At 38.1% G+C, this 22,667-nt stretch overlaps 1 protein-coding gene across 2 annotated transcripts in view; it reads right to left on the bottom strand.

Moving 5' to 3' along the window:
* The window catches only part of ASCC3 (activating signal cointegrator 1 complex subunit 3), a 203,282-nt gene that overhangs the window by 40,812 nt on the left and 139,803 nt on the right, over positions 1 to 22,667 (bottom strand). For both annotated transcript variants that reach the window (XM_053381539.1, XM_053381540.1), the window contains 6 exons: positions 15,153 to 15,290; positions 14,918 to 15,038; positions 13,612 to 13,744; positions 12,549 to 12,674; positions 2,844 to 2,955; positions 2,370 to 2,504 (listed from right to left, as the gene is read on the bottom strand). In XM_053381539.1, the coding sequence (XP_053237514.1) occupies positions 2,370 to 2,504; positions 2,844 to 2,955; positions 12,549 to 12,674; positions 13,612 to 13,744; positions 14,918 to 15,038; positions 15,153 to 15,290 (765 nt within the window). The remainder of the gene's footprint in view (positions 1 to 2,369; positions 2,505 to 2,843; positions 2,956 to 12,548; positions 12,675 to 13,611; positions 13,745 to 14,917; positions 15,039 to 15,152; positions 15,291 to 22,667) is intronic.

Raw genomic sequence — 22,667 nt, forward strand, 5'->3', positions numbered from 1 at the left:
TTGCAAAGTCACCAGAGGATGGCTTGAGCATCTGTGTGGGCTTCCCTTAAGATCTCTGAATGCTGCAGGCAGTCCACAGCCTTGGGTTGCTTATATGACTTGGGGAAAGGATGTTACCATATCATTGCAGGTTAATATGGATCAGCGGTTCTCAACCTGTGGGTCCCCAGATGTTGTTGGACTACAACTCCCATCATCCCTGAGCTCTGGCCTTGCTAGCTAGGGGTGATGGGAGTTGTAGTTCAACAACATTTGGGGACCCACAGGTTGAGAACCGCTGATATAGATGGTCACATATTATTTATACAGCATCATCCACATACTAGGCAAGAAATTCAACATTGTTGTGCTAAAGTGATTGTTTCATCAGAGCTAGCATTTTTGCTTGCCAGATGAGCAATCCTTCCTCTCTTCCCCCTCTGTGCACTTTTCTCACCTGACTGAGCGAATCTTGGAGTGAGCATGCGGGGTGGGGCAAAGAGGTGGGAAAACGCCACTGTGCAAGTGAAGTCCTTGTGCAGACTTTAGATGATGAGAATCAGCTGAATATCACCCATAATACTTTACATAATACTAGACTGTCCTGCACCATTTCAGAATTTCCCAACACATAGGAGAACACACACAGGCATACTGGGCAAGGGACTAAGATGAATTTTAGTTCAGCCCTTTTCCAAGACAGAAACTTCCATACCAACTCGTCAAAAGTCAAACCATACAATCTAGATGAACTACAATTAAAGATCAAGTGGACTTCTGATAGCAAAAAGAAAGCCTACAAGTTACAATGCGGGGAATGGGAGCTGAAATTATAGTGATTGTCTCATTAGTGGACCAAATCCACAGAATCACACAGCTAGCAGTTGAGCACACCCAAAGGAGTTTTGGATTTTGATTTCTAGAATTTTATGTCTCCCCCACTGCCATCCCTGACACATGTGAAACTTCTTTTGAAACTGAAGGGCCTTTCAAAAGTGGTTAGTGATATGGAATGGGGTTCTGCTGTTCAAAGGGATAAGAGTCACAAATTCCACTGAGGGTGTGCCCAAAGTAGCTCTCTGGATCTTGGCCAATAGGTTTCAGGGCTTTTGGTTTTTTAAAAAGAAAATTATACTACTGTATAACATGTGCTCCATCTTTCATAACAGCTGCCTTTGGCTGCCAGACAATACATTAAGCTGGCATGGACATAGTTTAAAATTAAAACCATGAAAGAAATTTCCATCATTACAACATGACGTCTAACAATATTCAGCAGTGTGAAATATTTCTTTGAATAAAAGGGTAATCAAGATAATTACTCCAAGAAAACAATACTTTACTTTCAACATCTGTACATTCCTGTACTATCACTTAAATGTAAAGGTAAAGATAAAGGTAAAGGGACCCCTGACCATTAGGTCCAGTCATGACCAACTCTGGGGTTGCAGCGCTCATCTCGCTCCATTGGCCAAGGGAGCCGGCGTACAGCTTCCGGGTCATGTGGCCAGCATGACTAAGCCGCTTCTGGCGAACCAGAGCAGTGCACGGAAACGCCGTTTATCTTCCCGCCAGAGCAGTACCTATTTATCTACTTACACTTGACGCGCTTTTGAACTGCTAGGTTGGCAGGAGCAGGGACCGAGCAACGGGAGCTCACCCCGTCGCGGGGATTCGAACCGCCAACCTTCTGATCGGCAAGTCCTAGGCTCTGTGGTTTAACCCACAGCGCCACCTGCGTCCCAATACAATCACTGTATCTTACTTTAAAGATTCTCAAATTAAAATGGATCAAGACCTTTTATTCTAATTTATCTAGAATCTATATTATTTTCTTGTCTGCTGCAAAGTAAATGTAAAGGGTTTCAGTCAATTGTATCGCTCTACAAATGGAAAAGGCAGGCAGACATCTTACTGCAATTTCTCCCTTTTCCCTACAGCAACCTAATCCGAAGGGTCCTTCACCTTCCAGAAAATATTTAGGGGAGAGTGCTTCTACAGTGGGTGGGGGGAGAGGAAGAAGGGAATTTGCCAAAAATTGTCTCAGTTGTCTTCCCCTGATGGAGTCCTTTCACTAATGGAGTGACATTGTTGGACACAAACATAACAGATGATTTAACCACAACATACAGGTGATCATCAGTGCTCCAGTACTTCAGAACTTCATCTAGTTTACAAAGAAATGGAAGGACTAGGAGAAAAACAAGGCTGTCCCAGCAAATGTTTTTGCTACACCACCAATGATTGCAATAGGTACGTCAATATCCTGGGGAGTGGTCTTCACATCTGTATGTCCCATTTCATTATAGTGCTGGATGAGCTAAAAATTTACTTCATTTGGATTAAGAATTATTTAATCCAATAATTAATCAAACAAAATAGCAACTTACTGTCAGAATTGAGAGCAGATCTTCAACACTAGATTCGGGTTTCAAACGATCCTTGAACATCCTGACAGTTGGGTGCTTCAAATAATAATATGACGCAATGCGGCCATGAGTCAGAGGTTCAATGCTGTGGTTGTCCTGTTACACATGGGGAAATATATATATTTTAGATAAATATGATTCAAGGTGCTTAGTGCTTTCCTGGAGGTAAGCACATTTTATGCAGTATTCTAATGGAGGTGTTATGTTTTAAAAATTTCACAATAGCGAGATCTGAGTCACAAATACATTTAACAGCATGTTACTGGTTCAAATGCCAAAGGAACTGCAAAACCTCAGTAGCTGCAACGGGAGGTCGCACAGCAGCCTACATGTATTTCATAATTCAACAAACATCAGGATGAAATATAATCCCTAATAAATATTACTGCTGCCCAGTTCTTGTCAGTCTTTTTATGAAGTATAAATTAGCCTTACCTCCCCTAATTTAATGCAGTAAGAGTATTCCAGATCAACGAGTGATTTCTCCACAAGGTTTGAAAGGAACTTGTTCATGTTGTCATGGCTGACGGCATCTAAGTTATAGTAACTGTGTAAATGAAAATGTAATCGAGTTAGACGCTTTGAAAATATTGCTGACACAAATAAGGTTCTTGTAACACTAGCAAAGAACATGACTAAAGTAAGAATGGTCATGTATTATAGGTGGCAATCAATGACCATATCCAATGTTACATCTGCCTGACTGTGATTTTAAAATGATTGCAGGGATGTGGCCAGTTAAGATGACAACAATAAGAGCCATTTCCAGCCCCACCCGAACCTGGAATCCCCTAAATTTTAAAAAATGAAGGTTTCGTTGTCAGGTTTGACCTACCAAACATTACAAATATGTATAGTTATTTTCTGGCTGCTGGAAGATACCCAATTCCACTCATCTTCTCCCCAGTAGTGCTTTGAAGATTACACAACACACTGAATTATTTTGTACATGTACCAACAAAACTGTGTTATAATTTTGTACTATTCCTAATTATTCTGATTTCTTTCCTTGTTGTTCTTGATGTATATACTGTTATACAAATCAGGAATGTAGTCATTGAGATAAACATGTAACAAAAACAGATCTAAAACAAATATTTTATTCTGGACTGCTGCATAAAATAGGCCAGTTTCCTAGCAATAAGAGCAAAATTCATGTGCTTTCTTATTATTCTTGAGCAGATCACATAAGAAGCTAGTTTACGTTATTACATTATTAGCTAGCTGAATACAATGTGTATATTTACTATAGATGTCACTATGTAGGATGGAAAATGTAAACAAATGTGTGAATAAGTCACTTTGACAAATCACTTCTGTAGCAATGTGTGGTTTGCAAATAAAGAAATAGAAGTGGAATATGAAAATCTCTTATAAATATATGGCAGAACCACCCAATTTTTTATGGATTAGCTTTAATTTTAAAAATCAATTAATATAAAACAGTAGTGTGCCCCAGCACTGTTGTAGTCTTATTTCATGTTTCAGTTTCTGCTCTTAATTCTTGTGCATGATCTTTCTCTTTTTCATGCATATGAACACAAAATCTAAGTATTCTTTGAACTGTCAAATCATTAATTTTCTTAAATAAGATACAATTTGGATCACTATGCTTGCTTGTCCAAATAACTCCCAGAGATGGGCTTCCAATCAGTATGATGCTGGGAACATGAAATTACAAAACTTTGGATAAAACGGACTTCAACTACCTTAGCCATAGTCCTGCAATTTCATGATCCCAAAATGGCAGCTGAGAGGTCCAATGGTGCTAAGTTAGTACACATTGTAAACATAAACAAAATCCTCCCTGTAATAAAGGAGGAACAAATGAGACAATGGGTGAGAAAGGAGGAAGCTTATTGCTCAGATTAATCACTAGAAGGCCTTTATTTATTTAATGAAATGCACTGTTTGACACTCATGCATACACACAAAACCTGGAAGTGGAGCACTAAATTGCGATAGATTATGAAATATGTTTTTGAGTAGAAAAAGCAAGGCTGTTACTTAATGTGCGTTAGAGATGGGTGTTGTCTTAACTGCATTTCACGTGAATGGCTACTTATCATGGCCACATAAAATATACAAAGATAAAACGAGTGTAGAAGAAAATTATGACCACCTATCACAAGCTTATAATTAAAAATGTTATACAAAATTTAATGAAACCACATGTTCAGTAGCCTACATTCTGATTTAATGAAGGCATGATCTAGCCAAAAACTAAGAGACTATAAGACCTTAATTCTCAATGGGATTGGTATGCTTAAATCTCTCTCAGTTGAACCTAAAAATGCTTTACAATACTTACTCAGATTTAAGTTCGCAGAGTTCACTAGGACTTACTCTCAAGTAATTGGGTATAAAATTGTAGCTGACTCACACAAGCCAGGAACAAAAGAACTACATCAGATGCACCCAAATGATTAAACATATGTAATAGGTTTTTAATTTCCTCCCCTTTCAACAGCAGGCCCCAGGTCATATCACAAACTGCTTTTTAAACTCTCCACATTTCAAAATAGGCTTGTCATGTGGCAGGAAGAGCTGAACTTTAGGGAATACAAGTCTAAAGCTTGAGTAGGTGCACAATACTGGTTTTGCTGCTATTTGAATCCATATTTCTATTTCCCCCCAGAATGTATGTTTCAAGGGTCCGTTGTTTTGATATCCCTTTGTGCTTTAAAGGTAACTGTTAGTAACTACTGCTGCAAAATGATTTATCTTAATTGCAGCATTGTTTTTAAACCTGTATATTCAAATAAAGCTACATTTATGGACAAGCCTATTCATTTCTACTCAGAAGTAAATTCTGGAAAGTTTAGTGGGGCTACATCCAGGTAAAGGTTACAGGATTGCAGCCTAAAACTGGAATTATAGATAATTTAATGGCGTATGAAAATGCTTTGTCATGATCCTACCAATATAAGGAAAAGCTGAAAATCTTTCTTTTGTTTAAGGAGTGAATTTTGCCAAGCCTTTAATTTTGTTTTCATAGAGTTTGACTGCTTTTCTAGTCCCAACGCTAGACACATTTCACAACTACACTAATTAGCACTAAACAACGGCTAATTTAGCAAGAATGCAGTTGGTGAAATAGTTGAAGGCATTGTAGAATACAAACTATTTCTTTAAAAGCACTTCAATCCGTGGAAAAAAAATCACGAAAAATACAAAAACTATGGCACTTTTTAAAATAAAAAAACATAGCTCTTAACATACCTTCCTTTCTTTAAAAGAAAAACTCAACTAAAGGAAATCCAAAACAGCCATACTTCTAGGAATCTTAGGTTCCAATCCTTAACACAAGAGAGAGTAAGCCCCACAGAACGCAGTCAGCCTAAGTGTTGAGTAAACAGGCGCAAGACTGAGCTGTATAGGTAGGATTTCAAAGTCATTTTCATGAGATTTCAAGTAAAATGCTTGTATTCTGTTAGATAGAATAGGAATTCAGCCAGAGAGATTATGTACTTCTCAGTTAAGATTTTATTAATCCAATACTTTAAAAAGCATACCACAGAAAATCAGAGGTGTTTGAATGCTCATACGTTCAAAATACACTATATATCAGCCCCCTGTTTCTGAGTGACTGTATTATCTAACTATTTAATTACAGATAAAGAATAAAAACAGTGCAGTTTCATGGTCACTGCATTGAATCATCCAGTCATTATTTCCCCTCTGCTGCAAACAGACGACCCACCTTTTTGTCAGCGCACCATTTCATTTATTTCACAGTGAAACCCAGTTTCACAATAATTGACTTGTCAGCAGCTCTAATTTATGAGGCTGGGCTCTGTAAGCCTTCTCCTATATTCTGCTCAACCTGCACACAAGCAAGGTTGAATATTTACAATGTTGTTAACAGGTGCTGAGTTGTTTAATGATTCTAATAGCCAGAAGCGTACTGAGAAAGCCAGCGGGATCACAATTACAGGCTGTTTGAACACAACAATTACTCGTCCCCTGAGAGGTGTGAAAGTCAAAGGCAGTTTTATACTAACAGCATCTAGCACATGGGGTAGACAGGCTAACTTCCATTAGTAGCCCATTGGGAAAAAAGCAATAACAAACCCCTAGGTACCGTAAAAATTTACAAAGTACATAACATTTAAACAATCAAAACAATGAAGGAAGAAACTTTTCCAATTTCCTTTTAAACAATATATAAACAAACAAACAAACTAAAACTCCTACTGCTAAACCTGAGAATATATCTAGAATGAACTCAACGAGAAACATGAACTTGTTTTTCTAATCTAAGCCAGTGTGGCATTTCACCAGCTGAGAAAAAGGGAGCCGTGTAAGGACATAAAATGCAGATGAAGTTACACTGACCATTTTCAGTTTAATGTGGATTGTGGTGGCAATTGCTTCCTGTTTGAGTTTTATGTAAACCTGATCCAAGATCTGCCTGGGAAATTTTTCATCAGCCTTGAAATGGTAGTGCTATAACTGTCAGGCCTGTGAAGTCATTTGTTACAAACACCATGTTTTTTATGTTCAGATTATACGGTAGTAGTAATGACACAGATAATGAAAGCGGGACAACTGAAAAACACTTTAAGAAAAACTCTTGCTTGTAATCCAAGTATTTCTTGGGGGAAACCACAAGAGCTCAGCTCACAATAATTTGTTGAGATTTGCCATTTTGAAAAAGGAAGTTTAATTTAAAGCACAGGATAGACAAATAGTTATCTTCTCAAAAGGTGTTCAAGGAGACATGCTGCAACTGATATGATTTTCTTAACGTGAAATTTACTAAACCCATGCCACGGATATGAGGCTTAGATGAAATCTATTATTCTAAGCCTATCCCTGATGGATGGAACACTGGAGAGATGATCCAATCAACATATTTTCTGGATCTAATCCACGAGTTGTAACGCGGTTCAATGGGAAGGAAACCAAGACACTCCCTTGAGAACAAGCTCATTTGCAAGAGAAAGAAGGTTTATGTCATTGAGTAATACATTGAATGGCCATCATTATCATTTTGGAATGGCAATCAAAGTAAACCAAATTCATTATTAAAATGGCCATCAACACTTAAAAATACTGTATCTTTGTCACTGACAATCTGAAATATTAATAGAGCCATCTTGTTTTATCATCTCAGAATATTTTTTCTTCACCAACTGTGATTTCCCCCCTACTTTTTAAAATATTTTTTCTACTTTAATTGTGAAGAACTCAGACGGGGAATCTGTTACTAAAAATTAATATTTTGCAACCATTTGTGAGTTTAATGTAATTTCTAAGGTGCACATCTTGCAGACTGATCATTATGAAGATCCTTCAGCCATATCAGGGTCCCTTCCAATTCTATGTAATTCACTATGAGGCGAGGTGCATTATTTGTCTCATCAGGTAGAAGATAGAATGGCTGGAAACATCCCAAGAAACGAAAAACTAGTTCAAAGTATGACTGAAGGAAAACTAGAAGGACGAAGGACCAAATACAGACACATATGAAAAAAAGATTGGAGACGAATGTCAACCTGGAAAGGCTTATGTAAAGCAGACACAATTGATAGCTGGGAGGGAGCCCAAAATAGTGAATGACCACTAGATTTAAATAACTACGGTAAACAAAATAACTACACAGCTGGTAGTAAATGGGTGAGATGTCTTAGATCCATTAGATTCAGTGTAAGATTGCTATATACTTCTAGAGGTTACGGACTGCACCTTCAGATTACATTTACAATTAGCCATTGCAACCTGATAGCAATGCTTCAAGGTGAAATTTCATTTCAAGCATAGACCTGGACCTCTAGAGGACACTAGGACCTAACAGTACTTAACAGAGACTTCATATTCATCTTTACCAAGAGGTAGATCTCACTGAGTCATATCTAACAATAGTCATACTCATAATAGTCCCACTGAAATTAATGGAAATGACTAGACCCATTAACTCCAGTGGGTCTATTCAGAGTATAATTTAGTTAGATACAACCCATGATACTCAATAGGGAAATTGCAGCCTTAGAATTATATATAAATGGTGAGCCTTTCACTTCATTATAACTTGTACACCAAATCAAATGCCCATTTGATTTATAAATTCACATCTTCTCCTATTACTTTACTGGCATTTGAGATAATTAATCTACTGTTCTTTACTTCTTATCTTTTTTATATACTGGTAAATTTCCAGTAGTTTATTATTTTAGTATTGTATTTTACTGTGTGTGGCTGTTGTTTTTGCAGTAGTAGTTGTTGCTATTGAAAGCTGCCTGGGGGCCATTCAAAGAGAAAGGCAGAATGGAAACTCCATAAAATAAACATGTTTTTTAATTTCAGCCATATAGGTTGAATATAAAGATGGAAGAAGGTGTACCTAATAATATTTTTGTTCACAGAACATGTAATATATTACATTACAGCCTGCTTTTCTTAATAACAGACAAAATAGGTTTTGGTAGAACCAAAAACATTTTGAAATGCTATGGTCTAAATAAAATTGGGGGGAAACCTACTCCTCTTCATAACATTATCAACAGCTACAACACACTGTGAGACATTTGGTTCCTTCATCAACACTGCCCAACTAATTTGTGGTCTATTTATAATCTCTATTCAAGCAACGAGTCATTCAACATTCCTTTGAACAAGGCCAGCTGTCAACTAGCAACACTAGCATCAGGGTTTTTTTTTGGTGTGTGTGTTTTTTTTGACAATAGCATGAAAAAAAGCATTTTCACAGACAGAACAGATGAACTAACAAATAAGACCACAGAGTTTTGAATCCTATTTTTTTTAAATAGTCTATTGCATTGTGTAAAAATTACTTCAGTATCTGTCAGCAGTTAATTTTCCGGTTATATGTGTTTAAGAAGCACTCGGGTGGAACTGAAAGATAGCAGCTCATTTTTAAGATATCCTAAGCATTATTTAGGGGACACGGGTGGTGCTGTGGTCTAAACCACAGAGTTAGGGCTTGCCAATCAGAAGGTCAGCGGTTCGAATCCCCGCGAAGGGGTGAGCTCCCGTTGCTCGGTCCCTGCTCCTGCCAACCTAGCAGTTCGAAAGCACGTCAAAGTGCAAGTAGATAAATAGGTACTGCTACGGCGGGAAGGTAAAAGGCATTTCTGTGCGCTGCTCTGGTTCGCCAGAAGTGGCTTAGTCATGCTGGCCACATGACTGTGTACGCCGGCTCCCTCGGCCAATAAAGCGAAATGAGCGACGCAACCCCGGAGTTGGCCACGACTGGACCTAACGGTCAGGGGTCCCTTTACCTTTAAGCATTATCTACAGGAGCCCAAATTTGGAAAAGTTATTTGTGTCTCTGTTTTGTTGAAATCAAGGGGATTTAAGTGAGTAGAGTAGTGGCTAAGCTAATTTAAACTGCACAGGTCAGCGGTTCGAATCCCCGCGAAGGGGTGAGCTCCCGTTGCTTGGTCCCTGCTCCTGCCAACCTAGCAGTTCAAAAGCACGTCAAAGTGCAAGTAGATAAATAGGTACTGCTCCGGCGGGAAGGTAAACGGCATTTCTGTGCGCTGAACAGGTGTGACTAAATTTCTCTGTACCAATGAATTAAAAATTTCGATAAACGTTTTCAGATACATATTTTCACTGAATCCCTGTGAAGAACACACTTCACAACAACATATCAAAATAAAACATGTTAACATTTAAATCCATACCAGATATATTAGTACATAGGGCCATGGGGCCTGCTCTGATTGTCCAAAAATGGAGCTTATTGTAATCCTAAATCTGTCTACCACTCATAAGTAAACTCCCAGGAGATTTTGTTTAGGATTGTTCCTAGCTATGGAAAATACTCCCAAGGGAAATAAGGCAATCCTGTCCTTACTTGCGTTCAAGAAACATGTAGAGACTTGTATTTATTGATTCACGTTTTTGGCTGATAGTTTTCTGTTTCTACACTACAGGTTTTAATGGCAGTCTGCAATATGTTAGTGTGTTGTTTTCCTGCAATTTATTATCGTGAGCCCTCTTGGCCATCTTTTGGGGAGAGACAGTGGGTTATAAATTCGGACTAAATAAATGGAATAGAGTTATCCTTTTTTAAAAAATATCATCACTATAATCTTTTGTAAAACACTTTAAGCTTTCTACACCCCCTCCTTCAAGCAGTGTGTATAAATTTTAGGAAATAAATATAATTAAAATATTCACAGATAAGGAGTGGCTTCAAAAACATTTGTTCTGCAGATGGACAGTGTTCTGGTAGTGCTCTTTTAGCCAGCTGTATTTCAAGACTGTGGTTAACATAACTTTCTGGTATTCTGGTGGAGTCTTTAACTCTCTAGGCCAATCATCAAACTATTTCAGCTAGAAGAGTTGCACTGGTTTTAACAGAACTGGAATATTAAAATCTAAGTTGTGTGGTTTTTTTATATAAAGAAAATGGAATGATTCAGTCCTTAAGAAGTGTAATTAATTTTATGATAATTATTTAAGATTAATGCAAGATGGTCAGGATCAAGTGAGCCACAGAAGTGGTTCCAAAAGCTCAAGGGAGCTTGTTTTTCTCTAACAACAGCCTGGCCATACAGCCTTTGAAACTGAGGGAAGTTTTTCTGAAGCAGTTTGTGGCATGGCATGGAAAGGTCATTTGTTCAAAGACAAATTTCTACTGGTCTAGGGAAAGCAGCTTGTTTGAAACTCAGTAGTTCTGTGGATCCTGGCTGAGAGCTATAATTTGAGCAGCTTAACTGACAAACCAAGCTAACAAGAGCACTTGGATTTGAACCAATGTGTGTGGGCTTGGTTGCCAATTAGCATGATTAGAAGAAGAAAAAGCTCTGTTCTAAGTAGGGAGGGAGGAATCAACCAGCTATTTATATATTCTCACTTGGTAACATGCAAAACTGGGCACTTACATATAACTAACAAAATAAAAAGCTCTTTATATATCATGCATATAGGAATTACTTAGCCCCCTACAACCAACAAAATTATCACCACCATTGTTATTATATTTCTAACCTGCCCTTCACCAAGATGTCCCAAGGGCAGATTACAAAAATTTAAAAATACAGTTTTAAAAATAATTTAAAAAGCATACCGTTTGAATAAAAGCCACAGCAATGGTGATCAAGATACAACAACACCTGTACTGAAATATATTCAACATGACTAAATCCTAAGCTTCATTTTGAAGATAAAATCATTTGTTTCCACCAAGACCTTGACTCCACTGTTACAGCAGATGAATCCTGAGAGGTGTCCAGAGGGGTTTCCTATAGATGGAAAGGGCCCTGAGGCATGCAGGCAAATCCGGCTTTCCCAACCAGTGAGGATCAAAAGCTATGCATTTATGTCAACATGCTGCTACTATATGTAGACACCAGAGAAACATGTGTGACATTGAGCACTCAGTCAGGAGTTAGTCTGGAGGGAACTAAGTGACTTGCAACACACTTGTGGAACAGTAGGGTGTTTGCGTAAGACCAGGCCTCTGACAATGTTTCCATACTTTCTTTGAATCAGACCCCCTCTCCTGCCCCAATATTCTTCAAAATGATACACTGCCAAATGCATTTCTGAGTTTAGAATCAGTAGACTGCCTGCAATGGAATGTGGACTCAGAGGTTACCCGTCATCTATACGACATTAAATGTGTGCCAGTGTTCATTCCACTGAAAAAAAGCAGTGCGGATAGACAGCTTTTACACCTGGATGTAAATTTTGATTTAGGCCTACTGTCTCTGATTCTGAAAGTGATACATAAAGCAAAGTCTGCTTCTATGAGAGGATCTCAACAGCTGGAGTGGGCAAAAAAGTATGTGGAAGGGATGAAGATAAGCGAGGGTGAAAGGATTGTCCTGTCCCTCTTTCTCTTTTTTCAAAGCTGCGATGTAACCAAACAAAAACAGAAAAAGGAAAATACACAAACTGTACTTTTTTTTTAAAAAAAGAACCCACTCTTTTTGTTGGTCTAGTTATGATTTCTGTAGTAAACAATGGTCAAAGTGATTTACAATACTATTACCAATCTATAGGGTGTCTACAAAGTTTCCATTTTACAAAGGAATGACTTAGATAAGAATATAGTGGTATGGCCAGCATATCCATAAGCGAGAGGGGATATGAACCAAGGTATTCAAGGTTCCCTACTATGCACACTAAACTTCATTGGTGCTCAATTTCTTAACAGCTCACCTTGGATTCATGATAAGGCGACGGAAAAAGTAGGTCCAGGTGATATAATCCATTGCATCTTGCTTTGAAGTTATAGTTCCAGCTGCAATTTCAGCATTTAAGTGATCAGACAGAACTTCCAGTAAACTAAAACAAATCGACAAAAATTAAAATTGCAACATTTCACTTAGATTAATTGTGGAATAGTATTATGTACTCAAAACACTCAATTGGAGTGGTAGATAACTAATCTTATCTGGCTACAGATGTTAAAATCTGTAAAAACTGGCTGCAGTACCTGGACTGATTCCAGTGAGCACTCCCCCCCCCCTTTTAAATTAAGTTACTTATAGACTGCCTTTTAGGGCAGCAGCACCACAGTATCTTTTCAGGAGAAAGCAACTTGAAATGGATATGACTTTAGAGCCTGTCTAAAATTGGGAAATGGCATTTGAGAAGGATACTGCTATTCTATCACCTGCTACCAGCCGTTATGCTCATAGATGAGACATCTCTCTGCCTAGGGGCTATCAAAAATTACTGGACTAATGGGCTGAGGATATCCCAACAGACACCGAGACACCAGAAACTTTAAAATGATAATGTCTGTTTGTGAACAATGTTGCTTTTGTTGCCACTGTTTCATCTATTGTCTTATCCACTTGCCTTTTTAGCTACCCCACCTCCACAGCCCAAGAACTTTCTGTGTTGGGATTTGTGTGTTTAGGTAGCAGCAGGAACCACAGATACAATGTTGTCATCTACCTTAGATACATGTAATCAAGACTTAGTGCCAAAAATTGTAGCTAAGTCTACTCAGCAAAGGAATTTTCAGCAAAGTCCAATTGCATTCAATGAAGCTTACTCCCAGTTAAGTGGAGTTAGGATTGCAGTCTGACAAAGGAATTATCTTGGCAATAGGGTGTAACTTGGAAATATAAATTGAGTATCTAGGAGAAACCTCCACATGAAATAGAATTTGGATTATCTGAAGATGATAACTTTTCAGTTTGTAGTTCCGTGAAATACAGTGCCTTTGTGAATCACGTTTCCCCAAATTAACTGTGGTATTATTATTTTTTACCTTGATTCTACTGGGAAAGGCTCATAAAGAAATTTTTTGTAGAAGTCTTTCTTGATGTCATGAACCAGAATCACTGCTTTTCCTTGATCATCAAACTGAGGCCTCCCAGCACGTCCCATCATCTGAAGAACATCTGCAAATGTAAATTGATGACAACATTAAGCACACTGTAGAGTACTGTTTTTTTTATATTAAGGCAAATGTCCAGATACAGCACCACCCTTATAAACAGCACAAATATTGATTAAAAGATATATGAATATTTAAACTGGAAAAAGGACCAGAAAATTTACACTAAAACTGTTTTTTTCCTAATGTTTATTTGCAACATCTGGCTACACACTCGTATCTGAAAGTTGAACTTTGATTTTGCAAAGTCTCAATAAAATGAGGTTTGGGAATCTTGTTTCAAGCCTCCCAAACGCCCCATCCAAATGCTTTAGCAAGACGCCTCACCTCAAATCAGTGGCATAGCGTGGGGGGTGCAGGGGGGCCGGCTGCACCGGGCGCAACATCTGGGGGGGGGCGCGCTCACACTTGCAGCTCTCTGCCCTTACTAAAATCCACGGGCTAGGGGGCGCAAATTACTTGCTGACAAGTCTAGCATACAAATATATGAAATTTCCTAGTAGACCCAGCTCTGCTATCTGAGATACTTTTTAAGTGGAGATAGCACATCTGTGTGCGAAGCATGGACTCTACCCCTGAGCTATATCAGTTCACATAGTTTTCAGTGGTATCCTAGGGTAAAGGTACTGGCCTTCTCCTAATATACTTCTCTGTTCCCCTTTGAGTAGTTTTATGCTGATAATTTTTTTTATGAAGCAATGCTGAAATCAAAACAATGAGAAGTATTCCCCATCTAACCTGCAATGTTGCAGGTAAGAAAATGAAACTAAATGCCTGGCTACTCTCATATGTTTTGAGATTAAAGAATTAAATAAGGCAAGTTAATTAAGATCAGATTAGTATTCATCCATATAATATATCTAATAAGCTATATATCATTTGCTTGTATGCACTTTATGGTATGTTTGTTCAATAGTGACTTAAAAAAAATATGTTCTACCACACCCTCCAGATTTGTTCTCTCTTCTCAGATATTGTTCTTTGCTATCAAATTCCACTCAATTATTCCAATTCAGTATTCTCAAAGCACAGCTAAAAGTTTACTATTGCTAAAGAAACTGAACAAAAGATATGACAACTCTATTTCAGCTTCCATATTTAACTTCCATGTTCATGGATATCAGTAGTTAATTATAACACGTATTTTTTCTAAGAGTTTTGTGATTTCTGACAATACCTGTAATTGGGTAATCAACATAACGCCTTGTTTTTCCATCATAAAATTCTGTCCCTTTAACAATTACTAAATGCGCTGGAAAATTGACACCCCAGGCTAACGTGCTAGTAGCAATAAGGACCTAAAAAGAGAAAGATACAAGATTAAAAATATATAAAGGACCTCTGTGTGAAGTAAACAGAAGTTTAAGAAATGAATAAGAACATCTTAGTATAATATTACAGAACAAGCATACTTGGATTTTGCAATTCACAAATAACTCTTCAACAGTTTTTCTGTCTCGTTCATGCAGGCCAGCATGGTGGATGCCGATTCCAAAAGCAAGGGTCAGTTTGAGATTGGACTCTCTGATTGTTCCTATGATGACACTCATCTGCAATAACAACAAAAGGATTAATCTAAGAATCTTCCAGAGCATTTCCCCCCAGCAATATGACATTAGTAAATACTTATCAATATACTATACAGTCTTAGTAGTAAACAAAGGAAAAAGACAGTCTCTTCATTAAGGAATTCACAGAAGCAAGCAAATAGAGAAGCATCAGGAAGAGGAGGGGAGCAATAAGCTATGCAAACACATAGTCACCTTTTATAATGCACTCCACATATTATTAATATACCGTATTTTTCCGTGTATAAGATGATACGTTTTGCTTTAAAAAAATAGGCAAAAATTGGATGTTGGCTTATACACGAATAGTGAATGCAGAGGGGGGACATGTGATTAATGGCAGCAGCAAGCAGGAGATTGGCAGCGGCGATTGGGCAGGTGATTGGTAACTGCGGCAAGGCCTGCTGGCGACTGGCTGCGGCAAGTGGGCAGGTGATTGGCGGCTGTGGCGAGGCGGGCAGGCAATTGGCGGCTGCGGCAAGTGGGCTGTTGGTGGCTGCGAGTGGGCAGACAATTGGTGGCTGCAGCGAGGTGTGCGATTGGCAGTGGCTATGGCAAGTGATCGGCAGTGGTGGGCAGGCGGGTCAGCGATTGGTGGAAGTGACCTCCCCCACCCCTCCAAAAAAGCTAAGCAATTTAATTTCTAAATTTTGGGTTAAAAAAAATTAGGGGTCGTCTTACACATGGGGGCGTCTTATACACGGAGAAACACGGTAACTTTCAGAAAGCAACCCCCCCATGAGTTTCATACTACTTTTGAAATTATAAAAGGATTATTCAAGCAGTACATATTTGCATACTGATGCAAAGGTGTGCATGTAGGAAACCCTCAAGGTGGACCTTCTGAATTCCCTTCTTTGGAAAGCACTCCTCCATGGTATCTCACAACCTGCCTCAAACTTGGGCAAGCATCAGAAACATTGTTTAACGCAGCATAAGATGTGTTGTCTGGAAATAATGTGAGTGGCATACTGAAAGTGGCATGGTCTTTAGTTCATGGACTTTTAAAATAGCCACATAGTATAATAGTTTTACATTTTAAGAAACCTTTCATAAATAGTTATAGAAACACAGGGTGGTATTCAACTAGCTTTAATTCAGAGAAGACCAATTGAAATTAATGAGCATAGCTGTGGTAGGTCCATTAATTTCAGTGGATCTACTCTGAATAAAATCTAGCTTAACACCACCCATACAGTTCAACTAACTGTTAGTATTAGTCTCCAATAACACTCCTTTCCAGGTGGTATTTAATGCCAGCTACATCAATATTCTATGCTGAAGACGCAAAACTACAACACAGATACGTTGAATGTATTTTGGTCATGCCTCCAACTAAGACACTTCCAGATTGCTGTACTAGAAGAAACAAGTATATAAAAGTAAATGCTCCACCACTGCGCAGTTACATAACTGTGATATGTAAAATGCCTTGTTCTTTTAGAAGACAGGGAAACAGCACACTTTTAAACAGTGGCCCATATGGTAATTCTAAGTTGGAAAAAAAATAATGTGCCAGTACTGGACAACTGGATGGTAAGAGTATGGGATAGCGTTCAATTGTAAAAACTAAACAATATTCTCAAAATATGAGAAGGGAGACAAATCGATGAAAAATTCATTGAAAAAAGGAGCCCATTTATTGCATGTTGCTACTATAAAACACAAGAAAATGCTGAACTATATTTACTGTTGGGTACCTTGGTATTGTAAGAGGCCAATCCTTTAATTCAAAGAGCATAGACATTGTAAAGATGTCTGTAAATTGTTTTTGTAAAAGGAAATGTTGTACCTTCTATTATTCTTGCTATACTATTTGCTATTTGTCACTTAACAAAAAAAAAAATTCAATAAAGAAAAAAAATCTTTCATGAAGATTCTTTCATGTCTATCAAGTACAACCAACTATCCAGTATTATCTCTGCACTGGCTGGCAGAAGCTCTCCAGGTTTTCAGATGCAAGTCTTTCTGAGCCTTATCTAGAGGTGCCAGGGACCGACCCTGGGGCCTTTAATAAACACCAACAACTTCTGAACGTCAAAACATATCTCTTTTTCTTTTTAAAAATTTGAGTAAATAGTAACTTGTATCATGTCAACAGGTAGTACCAATATTACTGTATACTTGTAAAATTATGGCAAAATGTCATTTAATTCACAAAACTCATAAAATTAATACAATCTATTCATATCTCACCTATTTAGACTAGTTTGTCAATCCCAAAGAGCCAAATATAATGTAAATCCCACAACAATGATCTGACAATGATGCACAACAGGGAACCCAGTTTTCTGAAGTGATGTTTTGGTTCTGCTTGCTGCCAATTTACATGATCTGAGGAAAGCTCCTAGATCAGCCCAAGGATAGACGCTGCTACCCAAATGCTTATTGTAAATCACTGGAAAATGAAAGTTTGATGTGTGCACCAGAGTATAGGATGGGAACATAAGGAAATCATATATTTACAGAAGCTCAACTGGATGGGTAGAATGAATGAATACAGTGCATGGAGATAAATGCAACGGGAGAAGAATAAAAGTGAGGCCGTCTTTAACATACATCTTAAACAAAGACACTATTTTATAGTGGATTATAAAGGGAGCCCTCAGTTTTCTGTAAAGGAGCAACAACTGATTTTTTTGTGTGGGGTGTGTGTGTTTGGGGTATGAATTCCTTTGAAACTTCTAATCACTGTTCCAAGAAGTAAAATAAGCTTTGTGTCGAAAAGCCAACATATCAATGGAATAGTTTAATCAAAACCTTTGATTTTCAAACAACTTTTTGAGCCAGGAGCCAGTCATTGTAAACTGCCTGCCCCACAATTGGGGTCCTGTAGCTAAAACATTTGGTTCACTGTTTGGGAGGAAAATATGACTTGCAATGATATTTAAAAGGATCAAGTATACATAGTGCTTATATTCATTGTATTCGTAAGTAGGGAACATTGCACAGATCAGCCACATCCCTTTTAACATTGGCTTATGTTGCAAGACCTGCGGCAGTGTAGTTATAGTGCTATTTATTCTAGCTCAACATCAGTGAAATGCTCAGACCTCCAAGAAATATAAAAACATGAAATTGTTTTCTTGTTTACTTTGGCCAATCAACTTTATACTTCCCCTCCTGGTTGTTATCAAAGTTTTAAGCACAGAACATCTCTCCCCATTACACTGCTGGACATTTATTCACAGAGGAAGTTCTTACCGTTTGCTGTGCTGATGATGTTATTCATCCCCTCCCAATCCGCCCACTGCCTTTGTACTAAAGCAATGTCCTGCCGTGCTGTTAGCTATACCTGCAAAGCTGTGTAATTTAACACAGCAAAACTAAAGGACCCTTAGCAGGAGTGCTGGCATATGCACTGTGAGCCTGTCATTCTAGCAGCGGGGAATCTTGGCCATTTTTAGCAGACCCCCCTCACTTTCACATAAATCAGCGCAATAAAAAACTCCAAACACCTATTTTACCCAGAAGCACATTCCACAGCTTTAAAAATTCTTAACAACAATTTGTCTTCTGGAAAACCACTTTCCCGGAGTCTATTTTTGCATGCATATTCCATTCACCTTATAAAATACGACAAAACATGAGGAATGCTGGAAGGACAATTGCCAGATCAACTATGCTGAGATAATAGTTCTCGTGAAACCTCGGAGATGGCTATCAGTGCAAGATGTTTGCAAACTGCCCATCTCAAGCATGAAGCAAACTTTAATGATTTTTCTAGCTTTGCTCAAGACATCACTGCCAAAAGAAAACCTGTCAAGGGAATGTGTACACATTAACACGCGTACATAACAGCTCTTTGGAAAGCATGAACAAGTGTTAACCATGAAAAGGCACAGTACGTTTACCAGATGCATTTGTTATCAAAATTAATTTGAAGCAGCAAGAAAACTGTGTTTTCAGTCGCTCAGCTAAGGTTTGCTAATTTGAAGTGGGCTGGTTAAAACATTAATATTAATAATAAAAGCGATCCAACCCACTCTGATGTGACCTGTTGATTTTTAAACTCCGAAAAAAGTATAGCCCTCATGTTATATAATTTAACGATGAATGTGCCATTTAAAAGTTATCTTTGAAAGATGCACTTAAGATTCTTTTTGTAACATAAATAACATTTTTTTAAAAAAAAAAGTTGCAAGGAGCGGGGAAAAAATCTCATGACAACACCAGCAAGATTTTTCTCAGACTAAAACACTGTATTTTCTCTCTCACTCCTTCCACACATGTAAAATTCTGAACAATTTAACGTCACCAGGGTTTAAAAATATATTTTTAAAAATTTATTATACCTAAAAAGCTTTTCGTAGAAAGATAGAATTCCATTTAAGTAGATACATTACCCTGAGTCTGAAATTCATTCCAGTCAGGGTATAATTCAGCAAGTTGATGACAACACTGGCTCCAAAAGAAAGGAGGAGACCAGATTGGACAAGAATGAGCTAACAGATTGTGCAGCCCAATTCTGTCCCTTTGAGTGTGATATATTGTTTCAAGATGCTAAAACCCCATACTTTCTCAAAGCATATCTGCCGCCCTGGTTTTCCCATTTTCGCAGAATCCTCATTATTAGTACTCTGTACCCTTTTCAAAGCACATCAGACCCAGACCATATGCCACTGCATAATGCTTATCGATTGTCTGAAATGGCTGGTAAAAAAGAAAGAAAGATGGGCTGAACAAAAGAATCAGGAAAGTTATGAAGTCTTTAAAAGAAAATATAATTACACATTTCACATCTGGCACAGATGTTGAGTTTAGTTAAAGTGCTGCTGCGTTAAAAGTTAAATGGCATTTTTTTTTTTATGATAAAGCACAACACTGCAGAAGGAAGAGGCACTGCAAATCCTGAGAAAGGACTACACGGATTCAGCCCACACATTATGTTGGTATGCCTCATTCTAAGCACCATCCATGCAGCAACAGTGGATACCGAGTGGGGCTTGATCTGGGAGGTGTCTACTCAAATCCCCACTCAGCCACAAAGCTTCCTGGGTGACTTTCAGCCAGTTACTATTTTTCAGTCTAATCTACCTTATAGGGTTGTTGTGAAGATAAAATACATATCTTTCCCTAAGATCTTTGAGGGGGAAAGGCAGGATAAATACGTATAAACAAGAAACACACACGCAATCCTAATATAAATGAATATGTATTTTTAAAAATTTCCTGCTGAATCTGTCAACTCATAGAAAAGATCCCAACCCTGTCACAACAAACGTTTTAATTTTAAATTTTTTTTAAAAGGTGAAAGCCTAGCTAAAAAAATATTGGGTTTAAAATAGGAGCAATTGACATTATTTTACAAAGACAGATTTCCAGGTTTCCTGTGAGTGGAGTTCTGCTCAAGGGACACTTCCTGACTCAAGGAAAGGGAGCCTCCCCCCCCCCCGAATCTAATTTTTCCTCTGGTCACCAAAAAGCTGCTCCAAATGATTAGGGGACCCCATGGAACAGAATAGGAGCCAGTGATGTGGGCTGCAGAAATCATTTCCCTCCTTCCTGTTATGGCAGCCTTTGCTGAATCAGAATCTCTTCTGAGAATGGAAAGAGCTTTTCCATTTGTGGAAGGGCATGCCTTCATCCAACCCAAACGTATTTGTTTCAGAATATTAAAAGCCCCGAGAAGAAATGATTAAAGAAATATATTTGGGTGAAATCCAGTGCTGCCATTCTGCTTGTGAAATGGCTTTTGATCTAGCAGAGACATTTACTAATGTAAGAAAAGGGAAGGATATTTGCCCCAAATTCCCTCCACACTGCAGACCTTTGCACCCCCAAAAGATCTGTCCCAAAGGGTTGGGGTACTCTCCAGGAAGTGGTGGCAGAGGGCCTGCAGACAGAAGGGACAATGAGAGATAATCACCTTTCTTTCTCTCTTTCTGATGGATCAAAATACATTTTGTGAACAGAGAAGCAGCATTAAATTTCACCCACAAACTACAGATTGCCCTAACATTGCCTTTAAAATTGGAGAGAGAGAGCTGTCACATGTTCAAAACCACTCTATTTTTCTTTCTTTGAAAATCATATTGAAAATATTAAGTTATTGATATGAATGTTAGAAGCAAAAGGATATGCTTGACACTCTCTTGACACTCTCTAAACAGAGCAGTTTTTTAAACTTCTATTTTTAGATCTATATAGGAAGCCTATTCCTCTGTATACATGCACACACATTTTGCTTCATATTCACAGCTGCACATGCAGTTTCCTGTTCAGAAGCTATAAAGGCCTCCACCGCCTTCCACAATACGTGTGGCAGTTCTTTTTAATGTTCTTAGCAGGAATTGGATGAGGCCTTCCTAAGTGTTACTAAGTGTAATTGTTTAAAAGATACTACATTAGCTTTATTAAATTAGCTGTAGTACAATCTTAACAAGCTGTAGATGTTTACAGTACTAAATACACTGTGGAAAGAAGTTGCAATTGTAGTTTAAAAGCCACATACCAGTACTAGATTTCCCTTCTCCTCATGAGTCTCATCTGTTAAAATTTCAGACTAGAGTAAAGAGAATCAAATCCAAGCAAATACTAATTTAGTATGTTGCACTTTTTACATTTGTCACTGGAACTAGCTTCTGTTTTCAACAGGATCTTTCCTAGGTAATTGGCACAATATTGTACGTTACACAGGACTGAATCTGTTGGATGCCCTCTTTGCAGTTTAGGAGTTACATAAATAAATATACCCTATAAATATAAATATACCCTATAAATAAATCTCCTTAGTTTTGTTTCACCTACACTGATCAATCACAAGGAGCTAAACCTTGTGATTAAATACATTAAAAGCAAAGCAAATCACACTACTGTGTCTAGTGAGGCTATACTACTATTGCTTCCAAAACATGAATCTTCAGGGATTCAGGGATAGACCCTTTAAACAGAAAAAAAATATGACTGTTTCCCTTGATGTAAGAATGCGAGGCACCAAAGTTTGTTCTCAGTACTGAGAGCACATTGCTCACTTGCATCTGGCTTTGGTTACTATGACCTAAGCATGTGTTACTTGTGTGTAGGGAACACAAATACAAACCAGTGTGGGGACACACAAAAAGCAAACGTGTGAGCATCTCCTCATTTGTAGGGGGCTCCCAGTGGCACAAAGGCCTCACACCAGAAGAGAACCTCACACATTTGCTTTTTTATACAGGCAAGACAGTCACACAAAACACACAGTTCTTTAAGAAAGATGAGCTGATGTTGGAGCAAAGCTAAAAGTGCTGTTCCACTCTAGCTGGTATACATGAGTAACACTTACATAGGGCTGTCTCTGCTAGATCTGTCAAATTGTCAGGATAGCCTGGACTGCTCAAACTGGTGACACACCTAGCAATTTTCTATCTCTTTTGT

Source organism: Podarcis raffonei, chromosome 3, assembly GCF_027172205.1.
Source record: "Podarcis raffonei isolate rPodRaf1 chromosome 3, rPodRaf1.pri, whole genome shotgun sequence".
Classification (NCBI taxonomy): Eukaryota; Metazoa; Chordata; class Lepidosauria; order Squamata; family Lacertidae; genus Podarcis; species Podarcis raffonei.